Here is a 21,102-nt window from a genome sequence, read left to right as displayed (position 1 = left end):
TTGTCATTCAGCTATAAAGGACTGCCTGAGACTGGATAATTTATAAAGGAAAGAGGTTTAATTGGCTCACAGTTCCACATGGCTGGGGAGGTCTGAGGCAACTTACAATCATGATGGAAGGGGAAGCAACATCTCCTAATTCAATCATGGCAGGAAGGAGAAGTGCTGAGCAAAAGTGGGAAAAGCCCCTTGCAAAACCATCACATCTCATGAGAACTCACTCACAATCACAAGAACAGCATGGAGGTAACTCTCCCATGATTCAGTTACCTCCCAGAGGGTCACTCCCATTACACATGGGGATTATGGGAACTACCATTCAAGATGAGATTTGGGTGGGGACACAGCCAAACTATATCAGATTCCGTGTTTTTTTTTTTTGGAACTTTGTGGGGCTTCCTTAAAACAGCTATTTTGAATTCTTTGTCTGAGAAATCACACATCTCCATGACTTAAGGGTCAGTCTTTGACATCTTATTTTGTCATATTCAGTCAGGTTATATTTTCCTGAATGCTCTTAATGCTTGTGGATGTACAACAATGTTTACACAATTAAGGATTCAATATTTATTTTAATCTTCCCGGTCTGACTTTGTTTGCTCCTATTCTTATTCAGAGGGCCTTCCAGGGATTCTAAACAGACTGATTAATGAGTTCCCTGTGTCTGTGACCACTGCAACCATTTCAACACTAGAGGACACTCTAAGCCCAGGCTTCCTGTAAGTCTTGCAAGGCTCTGAAGTTAATGCAGATTTCCAGTTTAAATGCATCTGCAGAAGATCCAAGGAGGGTACTGGGGACACGTGGGAATGCTGGTGAGAAATCAGTCCAAAAATGTTGCCATGTCCCAAATGGATAAAATTTCTTGCGGGTCTCTACATAGGCAGATGGGTTCCCAACTGCAGTGAGAGTGGCTAGAGTTGAGACTGGGTCCACTTGGGATCTACTGTGGCAAGAAGGTCATTCATTGACTCAGATAGCATGTATCACCTAGGAGTTTCTACACAAGTAGCTAATTCCTAAACTACACCACCAGAAGTCACAGCTGAGATTTGGCCCCCTCAGGATTTACTATGGGACAGAAACTGGCATACCTGTCATGTTGGCTCAGGCAGAAGCACATCTTCAGAGAGGACCCTGAACAAGTGGGATAATTCTCCAATTGCAGCAGGGTTGGCTGGAACTAGAACTGGGATCTCTCAGGATCTGCTGTCAGGGAGAGGATGGATGTACATGTCATTGGTTCAGATAGGCACACATGTTTCAGATCTTAGCAGACGTGGTAGCTTCTCAATTGCAGTCAGAAGGGGAGTTGAGACTGGGCCCCCTCACAATATGCCGTGGGGCAGAGGCTGAAAAGCCTGGTCATTTGTTTACAGGTAAGCACATCTCCCAGCAAGTTCCTGTAAAGACAAGAGAGTTTTTCAATTTCAGCAGGAGGGACCAAAGCTGCAACTGGAACCCCCTGAAAATCTGCTGTGGAATAGAAGCTGAAGAGCCTGTCTTTTTGGTCCAGGCTAGTACATGTCTCCCAGAAGATCTTAGCACTGACAGGATAGTTCCCCAACTTAGACAATATGGGCCAGAGATGAGACTGGATCCCATCTAGACCTGCTGTAGGACAAAGGATGGCATGCCTATCCGGGAGGCTCAGACTGCTGACCTATGAGATATGGATGGGTCTCTCTGTGAGTTGTGTAAGCAGCTCTAAGCTGAAACTTTAGCTGAAACATGTAGCTGGACAAAGCTACATGGCAACTTTCAGGTTCACTATTTAGACAATGTCAGTGAGCAGAGCAGCCTTTCTGCCAAGTGTGTGTAATTCCTTCTGGACCCCTCAGCAGATGGTTTTGGTTGCAGCCTCAAGTCAACATGGTGCAGTAGCCAAACCTGGGAGGACTGGGCCATTTCCAGGATTGAACCTGGGAGCAAGATCAGCAGATCACCCACCTGGGTGTCTGTCTGCACTCTCAAAATAATCCTCTAAAGGCTTGGGCTCCACTGACATTTCACACATTCCTCCCTGAATCCAGGGAGACTTTGAACTCTAGATGGGAGTAGAATTCTTATGGTTGTGGTGGGACATGATTAGGTGAATTCTGTTTCACCATCTTGGTGATGTCACTTTTTCCTCAGCAGTGGGGTGTGTGTGTGTGTGTGTGTGTGTGTGTGTGTGTGTGTGTGTTTGGTTGGTTGTTTTGGTCAATTTTGCAAAGCTTTAAGCTTCATGGTGGGGCTGGAAAGGGCAGGAGAGTGTGAGTCCTCAGCACTGGGATTTGTTGTTTGTTTCCTTTTCACTGACAGGTATTTTGTATTTTTGGCATTCTTGGTTTTCAAGTTATATTGAGGGTGAGGTTTTGCTAAGAAATTTCTTAGTGGTAGAGTTATTTTATACCGCTTGGGGAGGAGGTTGTGGAAGTTACTCATTGCTCATCTTCTGCCTTCTATTGTCTTCAACTATCCTCTGGAAACTGCTCACTGAAATAACTCAGAGAAAAATTATTAATGCACTTGATAGAGATCAATTCAGAAAAAAGAAACTGTGAGTAGTGTCTTGGGTGAGTTGAAAAGATGCTATTTTTCTTGATTCCATTTCATTGCTTCCCTCTGTAATAATTCTGAATGTGATCCATGCATTGGATGTGTCCTCCAGACACAAACCAGGTTTCAAAGGCACATATGGGGTTCCAGTTCTCCCAGCTTCCCAAGCAATGAGAGGTGCTGTCACTAAGGAAGACAGCCTTGTCCAAAGAGTGCTGGAACCAGACAAGGGCTTGGAGACCCAGGACTTCAAAGACAGGTATGAGGCCCCAACACGTTTTACTTTGCTGCCTCTGCATGGCCTCCCTAGAGATACTGACACTTTATTAACAAAACAATCTTTGAAGGGCATAAGGAACAATAAAATCACTGTGGAAAGATGTATTTCCTTCTTTGCTTTATCACAATTGCACAGGCCCTTGAAGAAAGGAATGCCTTTCCTAATTTCACTCAGTAAGTCAAGCCCAGAAAAGAACTGGCTCCCTGATTCCCAGACATGGGTTCATTCTACCATTGTATGAAAATAGCTGACTTGATCAATTGTTTCAAACATAATTTCTATGATTCCAACTGATGCCTGAAGATGTCTCCTGATATTTGGAGCTTGTCATTGTTTCCAATTATTTTGAATTTCAAAGGAAATTATTAATTGAAAGAAAAAAGAATTTACAACATGATGAGGGTCCATTTTGGGGAGATACAATTTTGGAGCAAATGTCCTTTGGTTTTAGGCCTATCGAGACGTGTTCCTGACCACCTGGAAGACTGTGTAACTGGGCAGAGAAGAGAGTCCTTTTACAAAAGCACATTCCCTTATCCAGCTTCATCCTCCTTCCAGGTACCCTTTGTTCTCTGAGTCCTTTCTGGAATTCAGGAACAGGCAGTACTGTGCCATCTCCCAGATGAGTCCTACTCCTAACAGACATCGACAAGTTCCATTCTTACTAATCTCAGTAACATCATCTAGAAAAGTGAAGGCTTCAGCATGTGGAGTTTTCTGAGCCCTCTAACAGAGCCTCCAAACTACCTAGAGCTTTCTCTTTCTAAGGGCATATCTGAATATGTGGATGAGAAGTTAGAAGAAGGGGAAAAAAATGACTGGATTTGGGGTCTTCCTTGCACATCTAAGTTGCCTAAAATGCATTCAAACCACTCCCAGTGGCTTCCATGAGTACAGCAAATGTCAAGTTTTCAGTTACAGGAGGAGATACATATTCTCTGTCCCACTCCTCTTGTTCCCACCACCTAGACCCAACAACGCAACATCCAATAGGACCCTGATTTCCTTCTGAGCCCTGGAGCCCCAGCTCCATGATCATCCTTGAGAAGGAATAATAGAGCAGCTACTGGACAGCTTAAGGAAAGCTGAAGCCACTTCTTATGCCCTATCTAGAACTGGGACAGAGAGATTCTCTTTCATCCAGTCATGAGGTCCAGCCCTCTCAGGGTAAGCAGGTGCCAGCCCTAGGAGGTAAAAACAGCCATCCAGTGTTTATCAATTCTTACCATGTCCCTTGATCAAACAGCATTTCATTCAATTTCGAACAGAAAGTACCCCTTGATATTATGATGAACCACCTCCTCTGTAAATGGTTTAAAACTGTTAATTAAGAGTCTGAGATTCCCTGGAAGACAACCTTGGCAATACTACTCTGGACATAAGAATGGGCAAAGATTTCATGACAAAGATGCCAAAAGCAATTGCAACAGAAGCAAAAGTTGATAAATGGGATCTAATTAAAGGGCTTCTGCACAGCAAAATAAACTACGAACATAGTGAACAGACAACCTACAGGATGGGAAAAAAAATTTGCGAACTGTGTATCTTACAAAGGCCTAATATCCAGAATCTATAAGGAACTTAAACAAATTTACAAGAAAAAAAAATTTTTTTTTAATGGGCAAAGGACATAAACAGACACTTCTCTAAAGAAAACATACATGTGGCCAAAAAGCATATGAAAAAAAGCTCAACATCATTGATCATTAGAGAAATTCAAGTCAAAATCACAGTGAGATATCGTCTCACACCAGTTAGAATAGCTATTACTAAAAAGTCAAAAATAAGAGATGCTGGCAAGGTTGTGGAGAGAAAAGAATGCTTGTAGACTGTTGGTGGGGGTGTAAATTAGTTCAACCATTGTGAAAAAGAGTGTCAATTCCTCAAAGACCTAAAAACAGAACTATCATTTGACCCAGAAATTACCCAAAGAAATAGAAATCATTTTACCTTAAAGACACAGGCATGCATATGTTCACTGAAGCATTGTTCACAAGAGCAAAGACTTAGAATCAACTTAGATGCCCATCAGTGGTAAACTAGATAAAGAAAATGTGGTACATATACACCATAGACTACTACACAGTCATAAAAAGAACAAGATTATGTCCTTTGCATGAACATAGATAGAGCTGGAGGCCATCATCTTTAGCATACTAACGCAGGAACCAAAAAACAAATACCGCCTGTTCTCACTTTTAAGTGGGAGCTCAATGAGGAGAACACATGGACACATAGAGGGGAACAGCAAACACTAGGGCCTTTTGGAGAGTGGAGGGTGGAAGGAGGGAGAGGTTCAGGAAGAAAAACTAATGAATACTAGGCTTAATACCTGGGTGATGAAATAATCTGTGCAACAAACCTCCATGAGAGTCTACCTATATAACAAACCTGCAAACATACCCCTGAACTTAAAATAAAAGTTTTAAAAATATATTAGATAAATAATTCAATGTCATGAAAAATAAAATTATGGAAGGGCTATTTGAGACTAATGGGACATAACCCAAAATTTGTACTCAATATATGTAGTATTAGATAATACATGAGAATTGTTATGACTTTTCTAGGTACAGTAATAGTATCGTACCTATGTGAAAGAATGTCCTTATTTTCAGAACATGTATGCTCAACTGTTTTGAAGTACAATTTTCTCAGAAATGATTCTGCAGACAGGCTGAAATGTTAACAATGGTTGAATCTCAGTGGAGGGCATATAAATGTTCACTGTATTATTCTTTCAACTTTTCTGTGTGTTGGAAAAATATCTGTAATGGGAGTCAAAGTCTTATTATGGTAGTGTACAAACTTTCTCTTTAGCAGCTGAATCTTTCCTTAAAACCAAATCCTCCGAAGACTCATGGGAAATAAAGCAGACAACAGCAGAACTGTTCTGACTAAAGCAGGTTGAGGGACCAATGGTGCATCCCTGTCAGCAACACCCTTACCCATTGAAGGGATGCCTGAAGCCTTCAGAGAACCTTAGTTAAAGAACACTGGATTACTAAACCATTCCCCATCATGACAAGAAGGGCTGGAGGGTAGCAGAGCACCAAGTACCTAAAGAAAAGAAGTGTGCACAGAGAAAAGAGCATTAAAAAAGGAAGACAACAGGCCGGGTGCAGTGGCTCACACCTGTTATCCCAGCACTTTGGGAGGCCAACAGGGGTGGATCACAAACTCAGGAGTTCGAGACCAGCCTGGCCAATATGGTGAAATCCCGATTCTACTAAAAATACAAAGATTAGCTGTGTGTGGTGGCAAGTACCTATAATCCCAGCTACTAGGGAGGCTGAAGCAGAAGAATCGCTTGAATGCAGGAGGTGGAGGTTGCAGTGAGAGCGAAACTCCATGTCATAAAAAAGAAAAGGAAAACAAAAAGAGAACTTAATATACATTTCACAATAAAAGCTATTTACGACAAACCCACAGTCAATATCATACTGAATGGGCAAAAACTGGAAACATTCCCTTTGAAATCTGGCACTAGACAAGGATGCCCTCTCTCACCACTTATATTCAATATAGTATTGGAAGTTCTAGCCAGAGCAATCAGGCAAGAAAAAGAAATAAGATTAACAAATTAAGATTAATTAATTAAATTAAGAAATTAAGAAATTTAATTTATTAAATTAATTTCTTCATTAATTTAATTAATGAAATTAAGATTAAGGAAAAGAAAAAGATTAAGAAAAGAGGAAGTCAAATTGTCTCTATTTGAAGACAACATGTTTGTATATTTAGAAGACCCCATCGTCTCAGCCCAAAATCTTCTTAAACTGATAAGCAACTTCAGCAGTCTCAGGATACAAAATCAATGTGCAGAAATCACAAGCATTCCTATACACCAATAACAGACTAACAGACAGCCAAAACAAGAGTGAACTCCCATCCACAATTGCTACAAAGAGAATAAAATACCTAGGAATACAACTAACAAAGGATGTAAAGAACCTCTTCAAGGAGAACTATAAACCACTGCTCAAGGAAATAAGAGAGGACACAAACAGATGGAGAAACATTACATGTTCATAGTTAGGAAGAATGAATATCATGAAAATGGCCATATTGCCCAAAAATATATAGATTCAACACTATCCCCATCAAGCTACCAATGACCTTCTTCACAGAACTGGAAAAAAACCACATTAAACTTCATATGGAACAAAAAGAGAGCCCGCATAGCCAAGAGAATCCTAAGCAAAAAGAACAAAGCTGGAGGCATCAAGCTACCTGACTTCAAACTATACTACAAGACTACAGTCATCAAAACAGCATAGTACTTGTACCAAAACAGAGATATAGACCAACGGAACAGAACAGAGGCCTCAAAGGCAATGCCACACATCTACAACCATCTGATCTTTGACAAACCTCACAAAAACAAGCAATGGGGAAAGGATTCCCTGTTTAATAAATGGTGTTGGGAAAACTGGCTAGCCATGTGCAGAAAGCAGAAACTGGACCCCTTCTGACACCTTACACTAAAATTAACTCCAGATGGATTAAAAACTTAAACATAAGACCTAACACCATAAAAACCCTAGAAGAAAACCTAGGCAACACCATTCAGGACATAGGCACATGAATAAAACACCAAAAGCATTGGCAACAAAAGCCAAAATAGATAAATGGGATCTAATTAAACTCTAGAGCTTCTGCACAGCAAAAGAAACAATCATTAGAGTGAACTGGCAACCAACAGAATGGGAAAAAATTTTTGCAATCTACCCATCTGATAAAGGACTTATATCCAGAATCTACAAAGAACTAAAACAGATTTGCAAGAAAAAAACAAGCAAACCCATACAAAAGTGGGTGAAGGATATGAACAGACACTTTTCAAAAGAAGACATATATGAGGCCAACAAACACATGAAAAAAATGCTCATCATCACTGGTCATTAGAGAAATGCAAATCAAAACCACATTGAGATACCATCTTACACCAGTTAGAATGGTGATCATTAAAATATCTGGAGACAATCGCTTCTCGGCCTTTTGGCTAAGATCAAGCGTAAAATATCTGGAGACATCAGATGCTGGAGAGGATGTGAGAAACAGAAACACTTTTACACTGGTGGTGAGAGTGTAAATTAGTTCAACCATTGTGGAAGACAGTGTGGCGATTCCTCAAGGACCTAGAAATAGAAATTCCATTTGACCCAGCAATCCCAACTGGGTATATACCCAGAGGATTATATTGTTCTATTATAAAGACACATGCACATGTATGTTCATTGCAGCACTCTTTACAATAGCAAAGACCTGGAACCAACCCAAATGCCCATCGATGATAGACTGGACAAGGAAAATGTGGCACTTATACACCACAGAATACTATGCAGCCATAAAAATGATGAGGTCGTGTCCTTTGTAGGGACATGGATGAATCTGGAAACCATCATTCTCAGCAAACTGACACAAGAACAGAAAATCAAACACCGTATGTTCTCACTCATAGGCGGGTGTTGAACAATGAGAACACATGGACACAGGGAGGACAGCATCACACACTGGGGTCTGTTGAGTGGGGCTAGGGGAGGGACAGCGGGGAATGGAGAAGTTGGAGAGTGATAACATGGGGAGATGTCAATTGCACAACATGTGAATATGTTTAATAACAATATTGTGTATTCTTAAAATCTGCTAAGATAGTAGATTTTAAGTATTCTCATCGTGATGGTAAAATTTGAGTTGGGTCTGAGTATTAGATCAAAAGAATGTATCAATGTTAATTTCCTGATGTTCATGGTTGTATTGTGGTCATGACAGAGGGTATCTTTGAGGGAAATACACATTAAGGTATCAGGAGTGATGAAAAATAATTTTGACAATTTCCTCTCAACTACAGAAAATCATGGGTATGTACGTCATTACAAACTGGTAAATTTGAGTACAAATATAAATACACTATTCATAAAAGTATCTGCTCTGAGAAAAATTTAAAGGGAGGGTGAAAAAGATTTTTTTGATGTAGCACCATTGAAGCTGAGACTTGAAGAATAGGAAAAACTTAGCCAAGTTGTGGTAAAAGAGCAAGAAGTGAAGAACACATGCTCCAGCAAAGAGACCTGTATTTCCAGAAGCCTTGAGATGGAATAGAATATAATAAAGTCAAAGAGCAAATACTCAAGAACTAATATGTGTTTTACATGATCATTCTGGAGAATGTGTGGTTTGTCAGTGGGAAGACCAGTTATCTAGCTATTTCTCTGATCCAGATAAGAAATACTTCAATTGTCTGGATTATTCCCAACCTTGTCACTATTGACGTTTGGGATGGATAATTTTTTTGTTGTGGAAAGCTGTCTGGTGCATTCTGGGATGTTTACGAACAACCTTGATCACGCCCATGTTTGCTGCATTCACAATAGCCAGGAGGTGGAAACAAACTAAAAGTTCATTGACAGATGAATGGGATAAAGAAAATGTGGTATTTACATATCATGGAATTTAAACAGCCAACAACATGGATGAACCTTGAAGACATGATGCTAAGCAAAATAAGCCAGTCATCGAAGGACAAATATTTCATGGTTCCACTTTTATAAGGTATCTTACATGAGTTGTCTAAAGTAGTCAAACTCATTTAAGCAAAAAGCACAATGGTGGTTTTCAAGGGTTTCAGGAAGGAGGAAGTGGGGAGTTTCTATTCGACGGGTGTGTTTCAGTTATTCAAAATGGAAAAGTTCTAGAGATCTGCTGTACAACAGAGTGCATAGAGTTAGTATGGTACTACACACTCAAAAACAAGTCACGAGGGCAGATCTCATGCTAAGTGTTCTTGCCACAATAAAATAATTTTTTAAATCCAAATTTAAATTTTCAGAAATAGCTACATAAGAATGTTATTTAGAAATGCAGAGATAAATATTAGAGACAGCTAGAAGAGCTAAAATGGTTACCTCTGGTATCAAGACCTCTGGGTATCAGGAATCAAGGTAAATAGGAGCAATGTAGGAGATTCCCATTGTAAACCTGGTTTTACACTTTACATTTTATACCGTGTATGTATATGATTGTGATAATACCTTAAGTTGAATTTCAAATCTTTAAAAATAGGGAAAAAGCAGCTGAAGAACAGGCATAACATCTTCCTGGTTTACCTTCCTTTAAGGAAGCATTTGCACCTTTGTCTGACTCAGTGGAAGGTGCAGGAGGGGTTCGGATGATCCAGGTTTCCTGAGTTTTAGGCATTAAATACTTTGGGATCCCACAATTTCCAATAAGGGCATCAATTCAGCTTATGCTATTCAGCCAGGCACACTGTCAGGACAAAGATTTATTGTGATGTCACCTGTCATTAACATAAAGATACATACACACACACACATACACACACACACGAGTCTCTCCTGTTAAAGTGAGTGCTGTAACAAGCAGAATATGTTTGTACATGGCAGGTAAATAAGGAATTAAATCACCAAAATGTAAAATTGGGTTAATACACACGGTTTTTCATAAGGTGACTATGCCTTGTCCTGTCATATAATACCAATCAAATGCAAAAATATTGAACATGGTGTCTCTGGAGTGAAACACAAAATACACAAGCTTCATCTCTTCCCTCTTATCTCAGTTTAGGCATTGCCCTACCAAGTGTGCGATCTGCTGTTGTCCTGAGTTCTATACTCTTCTTGATAGAATTAATTAATACTCTGTTCAAGGTCCCGGAAACAAGAATCTGAAACATGATTTTAAAAGAAATGCCTTAAGGCCAGGTGTGGTGGTTCACACCTGAATTCCCAGCACCTTGGGAGGCTGAGAGAGGCAGATCACTTGAGGTCAAGAGTTTGAGAGCAGCCTGCTTGCCAAGATGGTGAAACCCCATTTCTACTAAAATTAGAAAAATTAGCCAGCCTGTAGTCCCAGCTTTGGGAGGCTAAGGCAGGAGAATCTCTTGAACCCAGGAGGCACCACTGCACTCCAGGCTGGGTGGCAGAGGGAGACTCTGTCTCAAAAAATAAATAAATAAAAGTTTACAAATAAATAAATAAATAAATAAAAGAAATGCCTTAAATATTGAGGAGAAGTTTTAAATAATAAATATTTTTAAATAAATGAGAGCACATGCTATTTGCCACAGCAATAAGCTAAACGTTGCAAACCATCAGAGGTGAGACTGCTAGTGAGCTTAACACATCGGTTATTGTCAGCTTCAAGTGAGATTGATAAGCAATTGTAGTGGATTAAAGGTCAATTTTTTTTTTGAGACAAAGCCTTGTTCTGTCACCCAGGCTGGAGTGCAGTGGCATGATCTCGGCTCACTGCAACCTCTGCCTCCTGGGTTCAAGCGATTCTCATGCCTCAGCCTCCCGAGTAGCTGAGATTACAGGTATGTACTACCACATCCAGCTAATTTTTGTATTTATAGTTGAGACAGTGTTTCACCATGTTGGTCTTGAACTCCTGACCTCAAGTGATCCACCCACCTCAGCCTCCCAAAGTGCTGGGACTACAGGCATGAGCCACAGCGCCCAGCCAAAGGTCAAGATTCTAATGTCGAGAGCATCAGGATAGAACTTTGCAGTTACCCAGCTTCACTTAGAGTTATACAGCTTTCTTACAAAATAGAGGAACTGGCAAATCAGCAAAGCAGATTGCTATTTTAAGCCAGCACAGAAGCAAAAGATAGAAGACAAGGACCTCTGGTATAACAACATCTAGTCCGAGAATGATGATGCTCTTCATTCCATCTTTTGTGATATCTCGAGAACCACAGTATTTCACTGTACCCACTTACCAAGCAAACTCCCTATCTTTTGTCAAAGTGTTAGTATTTATTACGGAATCTCTCTATTAGGAACAGATGTTTAAAACTGTGGTCATGTTTTCACTGGGTGTGCGTTCTGTTTGTTTGATGTAAAACACAATGTTCTACTTCAACTCTATTTTTTCCAGAAGCTCTGTTATTTGTAGTGGGTGAAACTGTAACCTAATGATTTTCAGGGATATATACTCCATGTTTAGGAGAAATATATCATATCCTCCCTTTTATTCCCTGTTTTAGGCTAGGTCATTTTGGTTCCAGGCTTTCCACTTTCCTGAAGCACATAAATAAACGATGCCCCAAAAAGACAATGAATGTAAAATCTGGTTAATGTAATTCACGAAATAACAGATTGAAGAGAAAATCCATGCATTTATCTCAATTGATGAGGAAAAGGCATTTGATAAAATTCAACATCCTTTCATGAGAAAAACTCTTAGCTAACTAAAATTAAAAGGGAACTTTGTTAACCTGATTCAGTAGAAACAGGATGAATTCCACAAGGTTACATGGCACGGGCTGAGGGATGCTTTTATTGGGTGAAACCAGTGAGCCAAGGAGCAGCATTCCTAAACATGGGATACTCCCAGCAGACACTCCCATCCTTACTCACTTCAGCCTAAATTGAGGTGTTCTGAGGCCATACACAGCTATCAGTCAGTGAAGTAGGACAGCAGCGTTTCTCAACCTCAGTACTACTGGGACTTGGAAACAGACAATTGTTTGTTGTGAAAAGCTGACCTGTGCATTGTTAACAGTTAGCAGCAACCTCAGTCTCTAGACACTGGGTGTCAGAAGCACATCTGCCCCAGTTGTGACAACCAAATATGTCTCCTGACATTGCCAAAGCCCCCTGGGGACAAAATAACCACCTTTTGAGAAGATAGTTTACTACTGTAAAACAGGAACGTTGTTCCCTGTAATTTTACCTTCTTATGATAAGAATATGAGAAGTTCCTTAAGGGGCATGCTTCCTAGACAGTCTAGGTTTCTAGGAAACCTAAATGTTTGTGTGTGTGTGTATGTGTATGTGTATGTGTGTGTGTGTGTATGTGTGTGTGTGTGTGTGTGTGTGTGTGTGTATATATAGAAACATATTTTTGCTATTGAGTTGCATTTCTTTATTTTTTACTTTTTTTAATTTATTGATTTTTTGAAACAGAGTCTCACTCTGTCACCCAGGCTGGAGTGCAGTGGCACGATCTTGGCTCACTGCAACCATTGCTTGAACCTCCTGGGTTCAAGCAATTCTTCTGTCTCAGCCTCCCAAGTAGCTGGGATTACAGGTGCCCGCCACCACACCTGGGTAATTTTTTATATTTTCAGTAGAGAACACTGTGTTCCCCAGGCTTGTCTTGAACTCCTGAACTCAGGCAATCCACCCTCCTTGGTCTCCCAAAGTGCTAGGATTACAGGCGTGGGCCACCGTGCCTGGCCTTGCAGTAGTTCTCAATGTATTTTGAAGATTAACCCCTTATCTGATATGTAATTTGCATATATTTTTCCCATCTTGTAGTTTGCCTTTATTACTAAATATTTTACGTGTTACTGCTTTTAAAGTGTTACATTTTTCTAACCAATATTTCTAGTGTATAGAAATGCACTTGACTTTTATATATTGATTTTTGTGTCAGCTAATCTTGAAAAATTATCTGTCGTGATATATCTGTAGATTCTTTTGTGTTTCTATTAGACTATTGTATCATTTGCAAGCAATGGCTTTTCTCTTCTTCCATTCTAATACATATTTCTTTTATTTCTCTTTATATATGTGTGTGTGTGTGCATATATATATGCACACACACACACACACACATATATATATAAAGACCCAATTAAAAGTGAATCAGAATCAAACAGATATTTCTCCAAAGAAGATATACAAATGGTCAACAGGTGTATGAAAAGATGCTCAACATGGCTGATCATAAGGAAAACGCAAATCAAAACCATTAAGATCTCTTCATACCTGTCAGATGGCCATTATTTTAGAAAGAAAATAAAAAGAAAACAAATACTGGTGAGAATGTGGAGAAATTGGAACGCTTGTGCACTGTCAGTGAGAATTTAAAGGTGTATAGCCACTATGGAAAACAATATGGAAGTTCCTCAGAAAATTAAAAATAGAACTACCACATGATCCAGCAATCCCACTTCTGGGTATTTATCCAAAAGAATTGAAATCAGAATCCCAAACAGATATTTGCACCTGCATGTTCATTGCTCTAATAGTTACAATAGCTAAGAAGTGGAAACCTAAATGTGCATTGACCCATTGACAGATAAATGGGTGAAGGAAATAAAATTATATATATATACAGACATACATATATATGTATATGCATTCCATGGAATATTATTCAGCATTATTCAGTCATAAAAAAGAAGAAAATTCTGTCGCATGCTGCAACATGGGTGAACCCCAAGGACATTATGCTAAGTAAAATAAGCTAATTTCCAAATAGATCCCTTGCCATTTTGAGCCTTCAGCTCCACCCACTGGCTCGCCCAGCAGGGACACTATAAAGCCAGGCTCAGCCCAGCTCCCAGCCAAACACCTTTCCAGCAACATGGGGTCCAGCAGGTTCTTGGTCCTCATGGTGTCTCTCGCGCTTGTGACCCTGGTGGCTGCGGAAGGAGTTAAAGGGAGTGAGCAGACATGGTGGAGCTGGGTGGGGCTGGGCTGGGGAGAAGTCCTGAGGGGCCCTCTGGGGCTGGAGTTCTCATCTCACCTTGTGGCTTCCTCCACTAGATATAGAGAAACCAGGGGTTTGCCCAGCTGACAATGTACGCTGCATCAAATCCGATCCTCCCCAGTGTCACACAGACCAGGACTGTCAGGGGATAAGGAAGTGTTGTTACCTGCACTGTGGCTTCAAGTGTGTGATTCCTGTGAAGGAACTGGAAGAAGGTAAGGAGACCTGCCTCCCAGGGCTAGGGCTGTCTCTTCCCCTGCCTCATACCTGGCCCATAAAAGTTTGGAGGAATTAGTCCCTTTAGCTGGTGTGGGAGGGATGGCTAAAGCTGGCAGGGCCCTCGGACACCAACTAGTCTGAACATCTGCATTGTAAAAGGAGGAAACCAGGATGAAGACGTATCAAGGCCACGCCCATAGCCAGGATGGGAAGCCAAGCCTCCAGGCTTCTTCTCCACCAGGTGTCCTCAGAAATGATGCTGGTCCTTTCCACCTCTCGCCCAGCACCTGCCCCTGAGGGTCCTGAGACTTGGAATATGGAAGAAGAAATATGCAACCCCACCAAGGAAAACTTGATCTTGAAGTCCTTTTCCCCAAAAAGAGGGAAGAGTCACAAAGAGTCCAGACCCTAGGGACTGTACTTTCCCTCTCTACCTGGTGCTCCCCCCCACACTCATGAGTAGACCCCTCATGAATGAGATCAGTGCCCTTATAAGAGACCCCAAAGAGCTGCCTTGCCCATCTGCAATGTGCAATCGCAGCTAGAAGGTGCTGTCAGAGATGAGAAACTAGACCTCACCAGATGCTGAATCTGCTGGTACCTTGGCCTTAGACTTCCCAGCCTCCAGAACTGTAAGAAATAAATGTTAGCTGTTTATAAGCCACCCAGTCTATGGTAATTTGTTACAGCAGCCCAAACCAGCTAAGACAACCTAACAGTAAAAAAATCCTATTTAACATCAAAATGAATAAAATGTAAAGTACCTACAAATAAACATTTCTGGAGATGTACAGAAATTTTCTGAAAAAAACCCTGTAAAACTTAATTAAATGATGTTTTAAAAGATCTAGATAAATAGACTAAACTTTTCTACAGTTAAAAAAAAGAAGGAAAGAAAAAGGTTTTTGAAAGATATGCTCTTCCCCAAACAAGAAGCCTCCACAAAATATTTATCTTGGTCAGCATAATTTATACCTGAAATATAATTAAAAACAAACCCATTGGGTTTTGCAAACCCTGATGAAATAATTGATTCAGGCGATGATCATCCATGGTTTCTGAATATTTACAGAGTGCCATTTCATGACCCCATGAAATATTTATGTTCATAAGAAGGGAAACACAAGTTTACAAGGTGAGGATTCAGGTACACACCTAAAACACATTAATCTGTCTCCACAATGCTAAAAATGGGTAAGCCAGACCTTCGTTCCTCCTGAAGTGATGCAACACAAAACACACAGCATCATTCAAGAAGGGTTCCTGCCAAGACAGTCGAGCATGAACCTCACCAAGCCTCTCCAGCTAACATTCGTCTATGAGAAATGTGAAGGACAAAGATCAAAGACATCACAGGGAAGCAACACAGGACATTCTAAAGAACAATTTGTCTGTTTTGTTCAACAAGTAAATAGCATGAAGAAGAAAGAGGAGGGAGGAAAGGAGGATTAAAAAACGAGCTGGAGGGATTGTTCTAGATTAAAAGAAACTTCAGATACAGTACAGCCAATGCAATGTGTGCACCGCAACCATGCAGTCACTTTTGAGACAATAAGAAAAACAGAATGCAAATAGAATATTAGATGATGTTAAGAAACTGCTGTTAATTTTCTTAGGTGTAACAATAGTATTGTGATTATATGAGAAAGTGTCCTTAGTTTTTAGAGATGCATACTGAAGTACTTAAGGGTAAAATAGAAGATGGGTTGGATTTACTTTAAAATACTTCAGTCAAGAAAGGGGTGGGGTATCCATGAAGGAATTGTTGTAAAATGTTCGTGGTTGAATCTGGATGATGGGTATCTAGGTTTCATAAAAGTATTTGCTGTTCTTTTGTCCGTTTTTGAAAACTTTTTAAGATAAAAACAATGGGTTTATTTTTGCAACTTAATAAAAGGATAATTAGGTTTACATGGAACCATAAAATACTTATAACCTGGAAAACTGAAAATGTAGATTAATGAAGGGTAATGGATACCACCAGTCATGAAAACATACTATGAAGCTACAACACTTAGAACCACAACACAAGCATACTTTGTTTTATTGTGCTTTGCAGTCATCACATTTTTTACAAATTGAAGGTTTCTGGCAACCCTGCATCAAGCAAGTACATTGGCCCCATTTTTCCAACAGCATGTGCTCACTTTGTGTCTCTGTGTCACATTGTGGTAATATTCACAAGATTTCAATTTTTGCCATTATTATTACATCTGTTATGTTGGTCTGTGACGAGTGATCTTTGATGATACTATTCTAATTGTCTCAGGGTGCTGTAAACTGTGCCCACAGAAGACAGTGAATTTGATTGATAAATGGGGTGTGTGTTCTGATTTCTCCCCCAACTGGTCATTCCCTGTTTCTCTCCCTTGGAGCACACCAATGTTGAAATGAGGCCAATTAATCATCCTACAGTGGCCTTTAAGTGCTCAAGTGAAAGGAAGAGTCATGTATCTTACTTTAAATCAAACAAACTAGAAATTATTAGCCTTAATGAGGAAGGCATGTTGAAAACCAAGACAGGTCCAAAGCTAAGCCTCTTTTACCAGTTAACCAAGATGTGAATGCAAAGGAAAAGTTCTTGAAGGAAACTAAAACAGCTGCTCCAATGGACACACAAATGGTAAGTGAGTGAAACAGACTTACTGCTAATCTGGAGAACATTTTAGTGGTTTGGTAAAAAATCAAAACAGCCACAGCATCCTCACAGCCAAAGCCTAAACCAGAGCAAGGCCCTAACTTTTTTCAATTCTATGAAAGCTGAGAGGTGAGGAAACTACAGAAGAAACGTTTGAAGTTAGCAGAGGTCTGTTCACAAGGTTTAAGGAAAGAAGCCATCTCCATAACATAAACGTGTAAAGTAAAGCAGCAAGTACTGATGTAGAAACTGCAGCAAGTTCCCCAGAAGATCTAAGCAAGATAACTGATGAAGGTGGCTATGCTACACAACAGATTTTCAATGTAGATGAAATCGCCTTTTATTGGAAGAAGGGGCCATTTAGGACTTTCATAGCTAGAGAGAAGTCAATGCCTGGATTCAAAGTGTCAAAGGACAGACTGACTCTCTTATTAGGAACTAGTGTAGTTGGTGACTTTAAGTTAAAGCCAATGCTCATTTACAGTTCCAAAAATGCTTGAGCCATTAGGAATTATGCTAAATCTATTTCGCCTGTGTTCTATAAATGGAACAACAAACCCTTGATGACAGCACATCTGTTTACAGCATGGTTTACTGAATATTTTAAGCCCAGTGTTAAGACCTACTGCACACACACATACACACACACACACACACACACACACATAAAGATTTCTATCTTCCTTTTGAAATATTTCTACTTATTGACAATGCACTGGATCACCCAAGAGCTCTTACAGAGATGTATAAGGAGGTTAATATTTTCATGCCTGCTAACACAATATCTATTCTGCAGATCGAGGAATAATTTCAACTTTCAAGTTTTATTATTTAAGAAATACATCTCATAAGGCTATAGCTGCCACAGATGATGATTCCTCTAATGGATCTGGGCAAAGCAAATTGAAAACCTTCTGGAAAGGCCTCACGGTCTAACTGCTATTAAGAATATTCATGATTCATGGGAGTAGGTCAAAATATCAACATGAATAGGAGTTTGGAAGAAGTTGATTTTAACCACCATGAATGACTTTGAGGGATTCAAGACTTCAGTGGAGGTAGTCGCTGCAAATGTGGTGGAAATAGCAAGAGAACTAGAATTAGAAATGGAGCCTGAAGATATGACTGAATTACTACAATCTTATGATAAAACTTGAATCAATGAGGAGTTGCCTCTTATGGATAAGCAAAGAAAGTGGTTTTGAGAGATAGAAACTACTCTTGGTAAAGATGCTGTGAACATTGCTGAAATGACAAAACCAAGAATTTAGAATATTATATAAACCTAGTTGATAAAGCAACAGCAGGGTTTGAGAGAATTGATTCCAGCTGTTTGTTGTTGTTGTTGTTTTCAGAGACAGGGTCTTGCTCTGTTGCCCAGACTGGAGTGCAGCAGCATGATCACAGTTCACTGTAACCTTGAACACCTGAGCTCAAGCAATCGTCTTACCTCAGTCTTCTGGGTGGGTATGACTGCACGCATGCACCACCATGCCCAGCTAATTTTTTAATTTTTTGTAAAGGTAGGGTCTCACTATGTTGCCCAGGCTGGTCTCAAACTCTTGGGGTCAAGCAATACTCCTGCCTTGGCTTCCCAAAGCTCTGGGATTATAGGCATGAGCCACTGCACCATGCCATGACTCCAATTTTGAAAGAGGATGTATGGTGTATAAAATGTTATCAAACAGCATTGCATGCTACAGAGAAATCTTTCACAATATACCTTTGTGTCACATCTGCACGTGTACCCCCTAATTCTAAAATGAAAGTCAAAAAAAAAAAAGGAAGAGTAAATGGATGCAGCAAACTTCATGGTTGTCTTCTTTTTAAAAATTGGTACAGTCAACCTATCCTTCAGCAACCACTACCCTCATGTCAGCAGCCATCAACATCAAGGCAAGACTCTCCACCAGCAAAAAGATGACTTGCTGAAGGCTTGCATGATTATTAGCATATTTTAGCAATAAAGTATTTTTAAATTAAGGTATGTACTTTTTTTTTAGATAAATGCTATTGTGCACTTAATAGACTACAGTATAGTGCAAACATAACTTTTAAATGCACTGAGAAACCAAAAAGCCATGTGGCTCAACTTACTGCAATATCCTCTTTATTTCAGTGGTCAGGAACTGAACCCATAGTATATGCTCGCCTGTGCTGGCACAAGAATAAACGGTCGAAAGAAAAGAATGGGCCAGGCGCGGTGGCTCATGCCTGTAATCCCAGCACTTTGGGAGGCTGAGGTGGATGGATCATAAGGTCAGGAGTTCGAGACCAGCCTGACCAACATGGTGAAACCCCGTCTCTACTAAAAATACAAAAATTAGCCTAGCATGGTGGCACGTGTCTGTGATCCCAGCTACTCAGGAGGCTGAGACAGGAGAATCACTTGAACCTGGGAGGCAGAGATTGCAGTGAGCTGAGATCACGCCACTGCACTCCAGACTGGGTGACAGAGCGAGACTCTGTCTCAAAAACAAAAGAAAAGAAAAGAAAGGAAGATCCAGAAACAGCCCTTGTTACACACAAGACTTGAGTTATTGATAAAGTTCTAATTTTTAATCAATGGCAAAAATTTGAATCATTCACTAAATGATCATAGGACAATTGCTTACTTACAAAAAAAGATATTTCCTATTTGACACCCTATACCAAGATAAACTTCAGCTAGATTAAAGAGTTAACATGTCTTTCAAAAATCACAAAATAATAACAGTAAATATAGTGAATATTTACATGACATCAGAGTCAAAAGGCCTTTTTGGCATAAAGATAAAAGTAGAAAATAAGAATGAAAAGATTGAATTGATTGCCCCCAAATTTAATCATTTGGTGCTAAGCAAAAACAAGCAAACAAATATTTGCAAGATGGCATTAAAGTATTTATCAAGCTCATCTCATTCAGTCCTCAGAACCATCCTATAAAATAAATATGGTTATCTCTATCTCTACTGGTATACAAGAATAAACAGGGGTTTTACAAAATTAATGTCACACAGCTAGAAACTCTGGCACCAAGATTCAAAACCAGGTCTGCCTAACTCCAATATACATCTGTTGACCACTTCACCTTACTGCCCCTTGTGTATGACAGGTTAATAGATTCTTAATATATAAACAGCTCTTAAAACTCAATAATAAAAATAAAAGGACCCCCAATAAAAATGGGCAAAATACAAAAACAGGCAATTCACAGAAAAAGAATACAGTCAGTATGAGAATAAGAAATGCTCACCATCACAGGTATTAAGAGGAAGGCAAATTAAAATGAGATACTGTTTTCTATTAGCAAAGATTTTATTTACTTATTTTTTTAATATCCTGTATTTGGTGACTGTATCCACTAAGGATCTTTGGCTGTGAGCAATGGCATCTGAAATTTAAAATTTGGACTGTTCTGTTTAGAGCACTGGCTTCTCTGTTCAAGACTCTAATGAAGGAGTGGGCAGGTTATGGGCAGGGGAAGAGTGCAGTGGGTGTAACCTGGATCCAGTGTGCTCAGCTTTGATAGGAGAAGTACCTGCTGATCGGCATCCAAACAGAATTACAGGAGTCAGGGAAAAATGGTTCCACCAAAGGAAGAGATGCTGGGCAGACAAAACAATAGATGTCTATTGCAGGGCAGGTAGAAGCGCTTATACACCCACTTACTTCCTTTCTGAAATTTAATTTGACCAGACATATCCAAAGCCTGGAAATACGATCATGCCTTCTGACTTAGCATTTCTAACTCTGACAAATTTACTTTCAGAAAACAGGCAGAGATGTGACTCCAAAATGTACACAAAAAAGATTGTCATCACAGTTTTATTTATGAAAGTGGAAAATTGGAAACCTACATGTTTCAAAATAGGATTCCGATTATGTATATTTTGGCACATCTTTTTTCCCTAAAAACTTGACTGAAGTGATGTTTTGACATATCAGTCTAACAAAAGAGCATGTGGCCATCAGA

The 21,102-nt window shown here is 39.7% G+C and overlaps 2 protein-coding genes across 2 annotated transcripts in view; one reads left to right on the top strand and one right to left on the bottom strand.

Annotated features, from left to right (window-relative positions):
• Window positions 1-21,102, bottom strand: part of PI3 (peptidase inhibitor 3) — a 50,712-nt gene that overhangs the window by 13,056 nt on the left and 16,554 nt on the right. The window contains exon 3 of the mRNA XM_012467268.2: window positions 1,095-1,403. The gene's annotated coding sequence lies outside the window, so the exon portion shown is untranslated. The remainder of the gene's footprint in view (window positions 1-1,094; window positions 1,404-21,102) is intronic.
• WFDC12 (WAP four-disulfide core domain 12) lies at window positions 14,165-14,709 on the top strand. The gene is made up of 3 exons (XM_012467270.2): window positions 14,165-14,243; window positions 14,347-14,505; window positions 14,669-14,709. Exons 1-3 carry the CDS (start codon window positions 14,165-14,167, stop codon window positions 14,707-14,709), a joined length of 279 nt encoding a protein of 92 aa, XP_012322693.2.

This window comes from Aotus nancymaae, unplaced genomic scaffold, assembly GCF_030222135.1.
Source record: "Aotus nancymaae isolate 86718 unplaced genomic scaffold, 86718_ANA_hifiasm-v0.15.2.pri h1tg000029l, whole genome shotgun sequence".
Lineage (NCBI taxonomy): Eukaryota > Metazoa > Chordata > Mammalia > Primates > Aotidae > Aotus > Aotus nancymaae.
This window is presented reverse-complemented; position numbering and strand designations above follow the sequence as displayed.